Source organism: Scleropages formosus, chromosome 1 (assembly GCF_900964775.1).
Source record: "Scleropages formosus chromosome 1, fSclFor1.1, whole genome shotgun sequence".
Taxonomy (NCBI): Eukaryota; Metazoa; Chordata; class Actinopteri; order Osteoglossiformes; family Osteoglossidae; genus Scleropages; species Scleropages formosus.
Window position 1 is genome coordinate 811,434 of NC_041806.1, and position 13,547 is coordinate 824,980.

General features: G+C 43.2%; 1 protein-coding gene across 4 annotated transcripts; it reads left to right on the forward strand.

Moving 5' to 3' along the window:
• The first annotated feature begins 812 nt into the window (after positions 1 to 812).
• LOC108919711 (zinc finger protein 493-like) lies at positions 813 to 11,232 on the forward strand. Of its 4 annotated transcripts, none has more exons than XR_003797710.1 (3): positions 813 to 887; positions 1,865 to 4,068; positions 4,394 to 4,614. XR_003797710.1 is itself a non-coding variant. In XM_029252300.1 (3 exons), the coding sequence occupies exons 2-3, from the start codon at positions 2,007 to 2,009 to the stop codon at positions 10,015 to 10,017; spliced, it is 2,667 nt and encodes an 888-aa protein (XP_029108133.1). In that variant the 5' UTR covers positions 813 to 887; positions 1,865 to 2,006; the 3' UTR covers positions 10,018 to 11,232. The 4 variants fall into 4 exon arrangements, 3 of the variants coding, with proteins under 3 accessions (XP_029108133.1, XP_029108126.1, XP_018583443.2); XM_029252300.1 differs by lacking the exon at positions 4,394 to 4,614 and adding an exon at positions 9,141 to 11,232 and having other exon boundaries at positions 1,865 to 3,796; XM_029252293.1 differs by lacking the exon at positions 4,394 to 4,614 and adding an exon at positions 8,425 to 11,232 and having other exon boundaries at positions 1,865 to 2,186.
• Positions 11,233 to 13,547: the final 2,315 nt, after the last annotated feature.

The window sequence follows — 13,547 nt, forward strand, 5'->3', positions numbered from 1 at the left end:
GCAGAATCTTCCAGAAGAGACATAGCAGTTCATGATGGAGAGCTGTGCAGTAGCTGTACGCCTACGAGCTGCAGTGTGGAGCAGCTCCTCTGCGAAGGAGTCGCTTAAAAGGAAACGGCTACATACTGTAGTACTGTACTGTGCTTCAGGGTGGAGAACAAGTGCAAAGCAGTCAGTGTGGAACTCCGAAGAGCCCAGCTTACTGACAAAGTGTGTGTTGAACACCTGCCTCAAAGTAGTGAATGTGGTTGCGCAGCAGTTTTTCTCACTCCGTGTAGGAACATCATGAGCAAAAAGTAGCACAAGCATCTTCATTCTCCTGTCAGTCGTACAAGAGCTGTTTTGCGAGGTATGTGTGTGTGTGTGTGTGTGTGTGTGTGTGTGTGTGTGTGTGTGTGTGTGTGTGTGTGTGTCTCACATGCTGTTGAAACGCGCGATGTGGAGACACTTGAGTTGAGAAGGTGACCAAACTCCAGAGAAAAAAAAGGTGTCTGCGCCGTTCCTTGGAGTTCGTGAACATTGCAGTGTGTCTGAGAGAAACTCATTTTGTGCTGGAAAAATACATTTTATTTCGGCATTGTAATTAGTGTCAGGTGACCCATATTTCGTTTCGGAAATGGTTGTTGTCTTTCCATAAAAATACAGTAATGGCAATTCGCACAGTCCGCTGATTCGGCGGCGCGAGCGAAGACCGTTATCTGGGCCGCGCGTGAGTGTAGTTTCCGGTGGAGGAGCAACGAGAGCGAACCGCCAGGTGGCGCTGTGACCCCCTGCGAGCAGCACTTTTCTACTTCCGGCGCTACTTCCGCCTTTTCTTCCCTACACGTAACGTGTGTTTATCTCCTCTCTGCTCCCTTTTACTGCTTCTTTTACTCTCCTTTCTACAGGTAAGGCGTGTTCGTCCTGTCCTTCGTTTCAGCTTTTTCCTCGGTGTCCTTTGGGTCAGAATTAATAATACGGTAAAACAGGGTACCGTCAGGGATTTACGTATCGGAGCTACATAAATAAACGACTGAAAAAAGTCTGAAACTTCTTCTTGTTTCGTCTCAAAATTTCGTATTTTCCAAAGGCTGAAAATCTCATTTTTTGATCACGAATAAATGTGACCGGGGGGGAGGAGGGGCGATAAACGCATTAAACGCGGTAAAGGCGGTAAACGAGGCTGTAGTAAAGGAGGAGGAAGCACGCGGAGCGAAGCCCGAAGGAAGGCGGTCCTGCCACGCGGAGTCCTGCTCAGCGCGCGTTTCCCGGCGATATATCATTAATAAATCAAAATCATGTAAACGGAAATAAGAATATATAAGATATGTATACAAACATACCTATAAATATACAGATGTATTTTTTATTGATTGTATAGAAGACAAAGGGAAGTTGTAGCCCATTTTGCTGAGATTGTTTTAATCGGCGAGTGGTACTCTCTCTGCGGGGTGACAGGTCGTTGTGTACATTTTTATTTTCAGTCATTTTAAGTAAGATTTAATTTTAATGTACTTACGAAGTCAATAATAAAGAAGGTCTTATTGCAGCAGTGTATTCGGTCATATAGGGGTGTATCTTGTTGTGCACCCAGTTTGCGAGAGGCTGCGGACTCTGGGCGCCTTTCATTCTGTCTTAATGGTTCGTGTTCAGGTTTGAGATTGAAATTTGTAGTGAAACTGAAGACCAGTGTTCAGTTCCCGAGCTAATAAAAACCTATACGAATGTGTTTGTTTTACAGTAGGATTGCCGATGTGGTAAATTAAACAGTATCTGCACATTTGCAGCTTCATTTGTCATTAAGCTTAAATATTTTGTATTGACAGTGATTCCGCTGAACTTTGATATTGATATTATTTCCTCTTCTTCTTCATCTGTCCTCCAGAGTACATGAATCCAGGAGCAGAGGAGGAGACACATGGACAGAAGAGGAAGTGGACATTGAGAGGAGACAAAGAGGATCTCGCTGAGCAGTACTGTAACGAAGCACAAGGAGGGCGAGACGACTGGAGACGAGGATCATCATCATGATGGCAGGAGCAGGAGCTGAACACCCTTCAGTGTCACTGCACAGCCTCCCATGTGAATCACACTGTTTTGGGGACACGGTGACCTCTTACTCTGAGGACTCAGCAGCACTCGTGGATATGTGTGTAAAAAGTGAGCCTGAAGATGAGCACATTTCCCACCCTGAATATTGTACTGAGGTTCAGGGTTTTGGTGCTGAAGAGATGGGCTCAGGGCTGCACCTGGATACTGAGCACATTAAATCTGAGGCTGATCTGGTCAATGTAAAGGAAGACAAAGGTGATCTACAGCACTGCAGTACTAGCGAGGGGCTCAGTCCTCCGTCGGTGCTGAACGTTTCTGCTTTGGATTTATCCAAACAATACAAATTGGAGACTGAACAAGTGAAGGTAGAACAGTATCCTCAGTTACAGGAACCTTCTTGTGCAGAGAAGGATGTTAATGAAGGTGCCGGTTATGGTGTCAAGGAAGAGAGTGAAGGTTTACAGGAGGTTGGAATCAGCGCTTCTCTTTGTCCTGTGTCTGACCAGTATAAGTCGGAGAGAGATGAAATGAATGTAGAACAGCATTTTGAGTTAGAAATATCATCCAGAACAGAGAGAGCAGTTAAGGAAGCTGAAGATGACCTTTTACAGAAGAATTCTGTGGAACCGGACAACAGTTTGTTTACTGTAAGAGGTGATGTCAAATATTGTTGTATGGAGTGCGGAACAAGTTTTTCTCGAAGCTGTCAGTTAAAACTGCACCAGCTTTTTCACTGTGGAAAAACTTGTCAATTAGTTAAATCAAAACGCCACAACATTATTTGTTTCGATAAGAAACCATATAAATGCAGTCAATGTGGCAACAGTTTTTCTTGTGGAAGTGCCTTAAAACATCATCGACAAATTCATTCTGGTGAGACACCATATAAGTGTAGTCTTTGTGGAAGGAGTTTTTCTCAGAGTTCTTATTTAAAACTTCACCAGCAAACTCATTCTGGTGAGAAGCCTTATAAGTGTATTGAATGTGGAAAGAGTTTTTCTCAGTCTACTCACCTAAAACAGCACAAGCGTGTTCATTCTGGCGAAAAACAGTATAAATGCACTCACTGTGGAAAGAGTTTTTCTTGTAGAAGTACTTTAAAACATCATTGGCGTCTACATTCTGGTGAGAAACCTTATACGTGTATTGAGTGCGGAAAATGTTTCTCCCATGCGAGTTACTTAAGAAACCACAAGGCTATTCATTCTCACGAGAAACCATATAAATGTAGTGAATGTGGGAAGAGTTTTTCTCAGTCTCATACCCTGAAGAACCACCAGCATGTTCATTCTGGTGAGAAACCATATAAATGTACTCAGTGTGGAAAGAGTTTCTCCTGTGGAAGTAACTTTAAAAAGCATGAGATGATTCACTCTGGTGAGAAGCCATATAAGTGTAGTGAATGTGGAAAGAGTTTTTCCCGCAGAGGTACATTAAAACAGCACCAGCGTAATCATTCTGGTGAGAAACCATATCAATGCAGTGAATGTGGAAAGAGTTTTACTCGATATGGTGTTTTGAAACAGCACCAGCGTGTCCATTCCGGTGAAAAACCGTATAAATGTAGTGAATGTGGGAAGAATTTTTCTCAGTCTGGCCACCTGAAACAGCACCAGCTTGTCCATTCTGGTAGGAAACCGTATAAATGTAGTGAATGTGGAAAGAGCTTCTCCTGTGGAAGTACCTTCAAAAAGCATGAGGTGATTCATTCTGGTGAGAAACCCCATTCATGTAGTAAATGTGGGAAATGTTTTACTTTGAAAAGGTATTTAAAAATCCATGAGAGAACACATTGAAGATCTGCAAAACTAATTTGTTGTTAAATAGTATTTTACTTCTGAAAAATCTCTCTTGGGCTTTCTAGAAACTGAAAGAACCATGGACCATCATGAAATATTGTCTTCGGCAGTAACTGAGCTCTGAGATGTGTTGTGTCCACAGTGGATGTTCAATTGCTACATGTTGCAAACAGTTGTACCTTCAGAATTCAATAGCGTGGTACAGAGTATGGAACATGGAGTCCTGTTGCACTGGGCGGTCAGTGGAACAAGTATAGTTCTCGTTTATGTATCACTTTTTTCGTTAGATGTACTGAACAATTTACTGTTTACTAAAGACATTTGTCTAATTTTTTATGTTTTATCTCATGAAGAAATGTATATCTTTGCAGTAAATTTAATCTTCTTTACTAAAAGAATTAGGATAAATTCAGCTAACTGAATAAGTAGTCCGCTAGTTATTATTAATCAGATATTTAGCGGACTCATTTGCCTAATGTGGCTTCTGCTGTTTGGTTGGTATAGTAAGCTGTTTTACAATTATTGATGTATTTTTTACTCACTGTTGATTTACGAATTTACAGATTCTTCCGTCAAAGCTCACTTGTTCTGTGCACTGCAAGACGTAGCTGGATTTGTAGAAGAGTGAGAAAGTGAAAAAGCAGTACTGTCAGCTAAGCACCTGCTCTTTCAGACAGCAAAGAGCTCAGATGGTGGGCCTTGGTATAGTGCACGCTAGCCATGACTTCCAACTCCATCCATCCATCCATCCATCCATCTTCCTCCGCTTTTATCCGGGGCCAGGTCGCGGGGGCAGCAGTCCGAGCAGAGTCCTCCAGACTTCCCTCTCCCCGCACACCTCCTCTAGTTCCTCTGGGGAAACCCCAAGGCGTTCCCAGGCCAGCCGGGAGACATAGTTTCTCCAACGTGTCCTGGGTCTGCCCCGAGGCCTCCTCCCAGTGGGACGTGCCCGGAACACCTCCCCAGGGAGGCATCCAGGAGGCATCCGAAACAGATGCCCGAGCCACCTCAACTGGCTCCTCTCGATGCGGAGGAGCAGCGGCTCTACTCCGAGCTCCTCCCGGGTGACTGAGCTCCTCACCCTATCCCTAAGGGTGCGCCCAGCCACTCTGCGGAGGAAACTCATTTCTGCCGCTTGTATCCGCGATCTCATTCTTTCGGTCATGATCCAGAGTTCATGACCATAGGTGAGGGTAGGAACGTAGATCGACCGGTAAATGGAGAGCTCCGCCTTACGACTCAGCTCCCTCTTCACCACAACAGACCGGTACAATGACTGCATTACTGCGGACGCCGCACCGATCCGTCCGTCAACCTGCCGCTCCATTTTTCCCTCACTCGTGAACAAGACCCCGAGATACTTAAACTCCTCCACTTGAGGGAGCAACTCCCCCCTAACCCGGAGGGGGCAATCCACCTTTTTCTGACTGAGAACCATGACCTCGGATTTGGAGGTGCTGATTCTCATCCCCGCCGCTTCACGCTCGGCTGGAAACCTCCCCAGCGCACGCTGCAAGTCTTGAATTGATGAAGCCAACAGGACCACATCGTCCGCAAAAAGCAGAGACGAGATCTCGCGGCCACCAAAACAGACACCCTCCTTATGGCCGCAACTCCGAACCGCCGCCCCGACAATGGAGGCACGGAACATAGTCCATTCAGACTCGATGTCCCCCACCTCCTTCGGGACCTGGTTGAAGCTCTGTCGGAGGTGGGAGTTGAAGACCTCTCTGACAGGGGCCTCCGCCAAACGTTCCCAACAGACCCTCACTATGCGTTTGGGCCTGCCAGGTCTGTCCAGCTTTTTCCCCCGCCATCAAATCCAACTCACCACCAGGTGGTGATCAGTTGACAGCTCAGCCCCTCTCTTCACCCGAGTGTCCAAGACATATGGCCGAAGGTCAGAAGAAACGACTACAAAGTCGATAATCGACCTCCGACCTAGGGTGTCCTGGTGCCAAGTGCACTGATGGACACCCTTATGCATGAACATGGTGTTCGTTATGGATAAACCGCGACTAGCACAGAAATCCAATAACTCACCGCTCGGGTTCAGATCAGGGAGGCCGTTCCTCCCAATCACGCCCCTCCAGGTATCACTGTTGCTGCCCACGTGGGCGTTAAAGTCCCCCAGTAGAACGACAGAGCCCCCAGTGGGAGCGCTTTCCAGCACGCCCTCCAGGGACTCCAAGAAGGCTGGGTACTCTACACTGCCACTAGGCGCATAAGCACAAACGACAGTGAGAGACCGTTCCCTGACCCGAAGGCGCAAGGAGATGACCCTCTCATTCACCGGGGTAGACTCCAACACATGGTGGCTAAACTGGGGGGCTATTAATAAGCCCACACCCACTTGGGCAACGCCAGAATAGTGGAGAGTCCACCCTTGGTCGAGAAGAGTGGTTCCAGAACCCAAGCTGTGAGTGGAAGTCAGCCCGACTATATCTAGACGGTATCTCTCAACTTCCCGCACCAGCTCAGGCTCCTTCCCCGCCAGTGAGGTGACATTCCAAGTCCCAAAAACCAGAGTTGGCGCCCGAGGTTTGGGTCGGCCGGGCACTTGGCCCTGACCACCGCCCAAATCACAATGCACCGGCCCCTTACGGTCTCTCCGGCAGGTGGTGAGCCCACCGAAGAGACTTCCAACTCTTTTTACGTATTATATCTCTACATTTATTCCTTTAGCAGACAACTTTCTCCAGAACTGCTTACATGTAGTACCCCGAGGCCCCAGTAGAACGTGGGGGGTGGGGTTCAAACTTTTGGACCGTGTTCTGAGCTCACGTTGTATCCATTTAATCAGATATGCACACTTTAATGTGACCTTACAGATGTTTTATGTTTGCCAGTGATAAAGTAGCAGCCCAAAGGACCTAATAACAAAACGTGGTCACTTTATGAGAAAATAAAGGTGTAGTGAAAATGTACATTATTTTTGATACTCAAAATAAAGATTTCACTGTAGCGGTTTGGTATTTTATTGCACAAACAAAAATGCACATATGAACTTAAAACAAAGTCACTGTGATTATCAGTAAAAAAGGGATAAGCACAGAAAGAGTTGGAGGGAAAAAGAGCGGTGGGAGAGCAACGGACGGCGTCCGGGTGCTATAGCTACACTCTGGTGTTTGTACAGGACAGAAAGTCCCTCTGTTTGCCCAATGAAATGCAGAGTATTAAGATGAGAAAAACAAGAAAAGGTGGTGTTTTAAAGCTCATTTCTAGGACTTTGTGTTACATGTAGAAATTGCGTGAATTGCTACATGAGAGAAGAGAATTTAGCTTTAACCAGTGAATGCAGTGGATCACAGAGCAAGTCCACTGCATTGAGGGCACGTGAACGGTGAATTGGCCCCACTGAGTCAGCGTGCACTGTAGTGTAAAAACAGTGTAAAAACAGCGTAATCCCGCGTTCGTTCACCGGTCGGTTCCGTTTTAAACGACTGGAAGCGATAATCCGTTCAGAAGTTACAACAAACTGTCCAGTTTTCTGTTTCAACCGGATACTGTCACACTTAACTTCACTCGCAAGAAAACTTCTCCCGCGTCCACATTAAAGTCCGCGCGCTTTTTTTGTCGTTGGCGGCGCTGGAGGAGCGAAGGGCGCGAACCGCCAGGTGGCGCTGCGACTCCGTGCGAGCAGCACTTTGTCTTCGGCCGAAAGCAGCGGAAGTAGAATAAGAAGAAGAAAAGAAAAGAAGAGAGAAGAGAAGAGAAGAGAAGAGAAGAGCATTCTTTTCTCACAGGTAACTTGAGATCGTTGAGTTTCTTTCTGCTCCCTCTCATTATTATCACCACCACCATTATTATTATTGTTATTATGTGTCTTTTACCGCACTCACTGTGTTCCCTCTATTATTGTAGCCCGTTGTGCCGTAATGCGCTTCGCAGCGCGGTACTTTTCCACTCCAACAGCATTTAAATTGTCGCCTTTTAAAATTGAACAAACTCGTGTCAGTCTGCTTTTTGTCTTCTTACCATTGACATAATAATAATTTCATATTTACCTAAAGGACTTTGCTCCTTAGGAAACACAGTCGAGTCTCTGCACTTCAGTCTTTAGTTTGTCATTTAAACCAAATGTTGTGCATTGAATGTCACTTTTCTGTGAAGAACTACAACTAGTCTCTTAATTTGGGACTTTTGACACAAGTGTCCACAGTGTTGAGTACCAGGCTGTGTTACTATTTACAGTGTCACTGTTAAACATGTTTGATATGAGCCTGTATGCAGGATATTGATGCTCCTTTTCCTCATCTGTCCTCCAGCCAGAGTACATGAATCCAGGAGCAGAGGAGGAGACACATGGACAGAAGAGGAAGTGGACATTGAGAGGAGACAGAGAGGATCTCGCCGAGCAGTACTGTAACGAAGCACAAGGAGGGAGAGACGACTGGAGACGAGGATCATCATCATGATGGCAGGAGCAGGAGCTGAACACCCTTCAGTGTCACTGCACAGCCTCCCATGTGAATCACAGTGTTTTGGGGACACGGTGACCTCTTACTCTGAGGACTCAGCAGCACTCATGGATGTGTGTGTAAAAAGTGAGCCTGAAGATGAGCACATTTCCCACCCTGAATATTGTACTGAGGTTCAAGAGATGGACTCAGGGCTGCACCTGGATACCGAGCACATTAAATCTGAGATTGTCATGGTCAAAATAATGGAGGACAGTACTGATCAACAGCTACAGTACAGAACTACGGAGGGGTTGTGCCCTTCATCAGAACATTTAAACTCTTCTACTTGTGTTCTATACAAATGTTGCAATGGAGAGACAAGTGCAGTTAAATCAGAGCCATATTCTCAGTTACTGGGAGTTAGTCAGTTATCTTCTGGGACAGAGGTGACAATGAATGAAGTAGCAAATAACTGCTGCTCAAAGAAAGAGGACAGACATCTACAGGTTATTCACTTAAGGTCTATTCCTTTTACTTTGTCCAAACAATATAAATCAGAGACAGATGAAGTTAATGTCGAGCGGCATTCTCATTTAGAAGAATCTAGCAGTACAGAGACATTAGTTAAAGAAGCTGAAGATAAACTTTTACCTAAGAATTCTGTAAAACTGGAGAACAGTTTTTTTATTCCAGGATGCAACATAAAATATTGTTGTATACAGTGTGGAAAAAAATTTTTGCACACTTGTCAATTAGAACAACATCAGCTTATCCACTGTGGCAGAAAATATAAAGACAATCAATGTGGAAAGATGCTTTCTCAGTTACGAAAATCAAAACAACATCAGGTTGTTAATTCTGGCGAGAAACAGGGTACACAGAGTCAATGTGGAAAGACTTTTTCCAGAAGAGGTAGGGTAGAAATGCACCAGCTTGTTTATTCTGATGAAAAGCCATATAAGTGTACTCACTGTGGAAAAAGTTTTTCTCACTGCAGTCTCTTAAAACAACACCTGCGTATTCATGCTGTTGAGAAACCATATAAATGTAGTGAATGTGGGAAGAGTTTTTCTCAGTCTGGCCACTTAAAACACCACAAGTTTGTCCATTCTGGTGAGAAACCATATAAATGTAGTCAGTGTGGAAAGTGTTTCTCCCAAGGAAGTCACTTAAAACAGCACCATCTTGTCCATTCTGGTGAGAAGCCATATAAATGTAGAGAATGTGGAAAGGACTTTTCCCATGGAAGTCACTTAAAAAAACACCATCTTGTTCATTCTGGTGAGAAACCATATAAATGTAGTGAATGTGGGAAGAGTTTTTCTCAATCTGGCCATTTAAAACAGCACCAGCTTGTCCATTCTGGTGAGAAACCATATAAATGTAGTGATTGTGGAACGAGTTTTTCCTGTAGAAGTACCTTAAAAAAGCACCAGCTGATTCATTCTGGTCAGAAACCATATAAATGTAGTGACTGTGGAAAGAGCTTTTCCCGTGGAAGTACTTTGAAACAGCACCAGCTGATTCATTCTGGTGAGAAACCATATAAATGTAGCGATTGTGGGAAGTGTTTTTCTCAAGGAGGTCATTTAAAACAGCACCATCTTATTCATACCGGTGAGAAACCATATAAATGCTGTCAATGTGGGAAGAGTTTTTCTCGATCTAGTCACTTAAAACACCACCAGCTTGTTCATTCTGATGAAGAACCATATAAATGTAGTTGGTGTGGAAGGAGTTTTGCTTTGAGGAAGCATTTAAAAATACATGAGAAAACTCATTGAAGCATCTGCAAACTAATCTGTTTTTAGGAGTTTGTTTTCCAGGTGTGTTTTACAATCTTTGGTCCAGGAAAAGATTTCCGCGGACTGGCACATCTGCACATTGATGTGAGATGTTTCATTTTGGAATAACGAAGTCCTGAGAAATATAGTGTGTGCAGTGGAACCAAAAGTGTGGGATATTTCAAATATTCTTAAGATGCCTAATGTTGGACTGATCTAATACGTCTATTTTACATGAGACCAATGAGTGTGTGTGTGTGTGTGTGTGTGTGTGTGTGTGTGTGTGTGTGTGTGTGTGTGTGTGTGAGGTAATTGTAAACACCCCTCTTCCATCTTGAAGGCAGTCGTCCTCTATAAATGGTTGTCCATGTGAATATGTTGAATAACTTCTGGATGGATGCTAGTATAAGCCTCAATAATGTGTGCTTTCAGATGGTCCACATTCTGGATCTCCATTGCATATTGTGTGTTTTCACTTGACTGCTCCTGTACTTTGGTCAAAATGGGTAACACATTGAACGCATTCCATGAAATGGCCTCAGTTTATGTCGGCGTCACTCTATGTTCGCTTAGTGCCTGCACTGTGACGGGGCAAACTTCATAACCAGATATGAAAAAGAGACCACTATTAAGTGCCTTTAGAAATTTTAAATGTTTGTGGTCACATGACCTCTTTTAAATTTGGAACTATTGAGTTGAATTCAAGATGATGGCAGGTCTTGGTCTAATTTAAAATTGTGTCATTAGATGAATTCAACATTAGGCATCTTAAAATGTTTGGGTGGTTGCAGACTTTTGACTCACTCAGTATTTTCAAATCCTCAATATTCCAGACAGTTGTTCTTTCCTCCAGGAGTGCATCAGTACCTCAACCTTGTGTCGGAAGATCACTAAGCGTGGAACACTGTCCTTGTTGCACTGAGTGACTGAAGATGCACAATTGTTTTATTGATGCATTCTTGGGTTAAATGTATTGAACAGTAAATTTACTAAAGACTGTAGTTTCTTTTTTTTGCTTACAGTTTTAACTCATGGAAAAATATCTTTTCATTAGACTGACAGGCATCCTTATGGTTAGAACCACTGCTTTTGGATTTGAAGATAAGTTCAAATCCCACATCCTGCTGTAGTACACCTGAGTACGGTACTTATCCCGAATTGCTCCTATCAAAATTACTCCACTGTATAAATGGCTTAATAAAGTATGAGAAAAAGTGCAGCTAAGTGAATAATTGTAAATAAATAAATTGCAAAATTGAATCTTCTGTGTCAGATATAAAATAAATTTACATGTATTCATTTAGGAGATTCGTTTCTCCAAAAAGGGTGACTAGGCTCCGTGCCAGAACACTTGATAAGATCTACCTGATTGGTATTAGTCTCACGACTTCAGTGCTGATCCTTTGATGCCAAGCTGTCCAAGAGAGGAGGGTAGAATTTTGTGATTGATAGCATCAAAAAGCTGTAGAGGAAAGTGAGGAGTTGATGATAGTCTTAAGAAGAAAAGAGGTAAGTTGCGGGGAAATGGGGACAATAAGGCAGCTGATTGCAAAGAGGTTACAGCTGCTGCTTTTGAATCCAAAAATTTCCAGGTCAAATCTCACCTACTGCTGTAGTACCCTGGAACAAGGAACTTACCTTATGTAGATCTACAATAAATCCAAGACTTGCTCGGACCTGGATGTCTACAAACAACTCTTAGCTACTTTTCACTGCTTTCTCCTCAGCTAAAACAACCTTCTTCCGCAACAAAATACTAGGGCTAGGGTTAGAAAAAGAGTTACGGTTAGAGCTAGGGTTAGACTGATAGAATTAGGGTTAGGGCTAGGGTTAGAAAAAGAGTTAGGGTTAGACTCATAGAATTAGGGTTAGAAAAAGAGTTAGGGTTAGACTCATAGAATTAGGGTTAGAAAAAGAGTTAGGGTTAGGGCTAGGGTTAGAGTCACAGAATTAGGGCTAGGGTTAGAGTCACAGAGTTAGGTTTAGGGCTAGGGTTAGAAAAAGAGGGTTGAAGCTAGGGTTAGAGTCATAGAATTAGGGTTAGAAAAAAAGTTCGGGCTAGGGTTACATACAGAATTAGGGTTAGGGCTAAGGTTAGAAAAAGAGTTAGGGTTAGAGTCATTGAATTAGGGTTAGATATAGTTAAGAGTTATACAGTTAGGGTAATTTCTGAAACAGAGATGTTTCAGGGCACAAATACTTCAGATGGTATTGTAGTGAGTAGATGATGTTTTTATATCTTTTTGAAATAAGATGATCTGTAGCAGGTGTATCGCTTCATAACTTTTCGAGCTAAGATGGTTGTGAAGTATATCTATATTTTTTAGTTATGATGGTTGTGCAGTGAGAATATACCTTTATATCTTTTTGAGGCAAAATGGTTGTGTCATATTTCTCTTTATATCTTTCTGAATTAACATGATACTGTAGCAATTATGTATCTTTATATATTTTCCAACTAAGATGGTTGTAAAGTGAGTATATCTTTTTGTTTTTGAACTAAGATGGTTGGGGACAGCTGGTAGCATAGTAGTTAGAACTATTGCCCTTAGACCTAAAGGTTGTGGGTTTGATCCTCACCCCTGGTTGTACTACCCTTGAGCAAGCTACTTACCTTAAAATTACTCCAGTAAAATCACCCAACTGTATAAATGGGTAACTGACTGCCAGGAGGAGGTAGCTGTATCCCATAAGGAAGTAAATAAGCAATAACTAAATACAAACTAATGTGGGGGAAAACTAGCCAGCTTTATTATGAAATCATTCATTCACATGTATTTGTTTAGCTGACACTTTCACCCAAAGCAACTTACAATTATTTACCCTTACAGCTGGGTAATTTTAGAGGAGCAATTTAGGGTAAATACTTTACTCAAGGGTACTACAGCTGGAGGTGAGAATTAAACTTATGATCTTTGGGTCCCAAGGCAGCAGCTCTAACCACTGTACTACCAGCTCTTCCCATTTGAATCTGCTCACAGTTTTCCAAACTTACATTCAATGAAAAAGATGCCCTTTACATTCCTTCATAATTCTAGGACTTAAAGACTTACACATTAGATGATCATTAAATTCCTGCTGAGGTCTCTAAGTTACCCTCCACAATTTAACAAAGCAAACACTTACCTGCAGGGTTTATTTTAAAAATATATACATTTTTTTTATTAACTCCTGGTCCTGGTCAGGAGGGTGCACAGCCTATTCTGAAATCACTGGCTGCAAAATTGGGGGGGATTTGGAGTAATACCCTGCACTGGTGAGACACCAGTCCATCGCAGAGCAGTCACACATGTAATGTAGCGTCACCAATCCACCTGAACCGCATGTCTTTGGAGTGTGGGAGGAAACCAAAGCACCCAGACAAAACCCACGCCGACACAACATCATGCAAACTCCACAAAGACTATAATATAAAGCTCAGGCGATGTGAGGTTATAGCGCTAGTCTCTGCAGAACCGTGCTGCCCACACAGCTGCTCAGTATGTCATGCGTTTCAGTGGACGGGTCTTCAGATGGTGGCTTTCCAAACG

Coding starts and splice junctions, on each gene's coding strand:
- LOC108919711 (XM_029252300.1), top strand. CDS start 2,007: ATGATGGCAGGAGCAGGAGCTGAACACCCTTCAGTGTCACTGCACAGC. Junction 3,797..9,140: donor AAATGTTTTACTTTGAAAAG/GTATTTAAAAAT, acceptor GACTTTTTCCAG/AAGAGGTAGGGTAGAAATGC.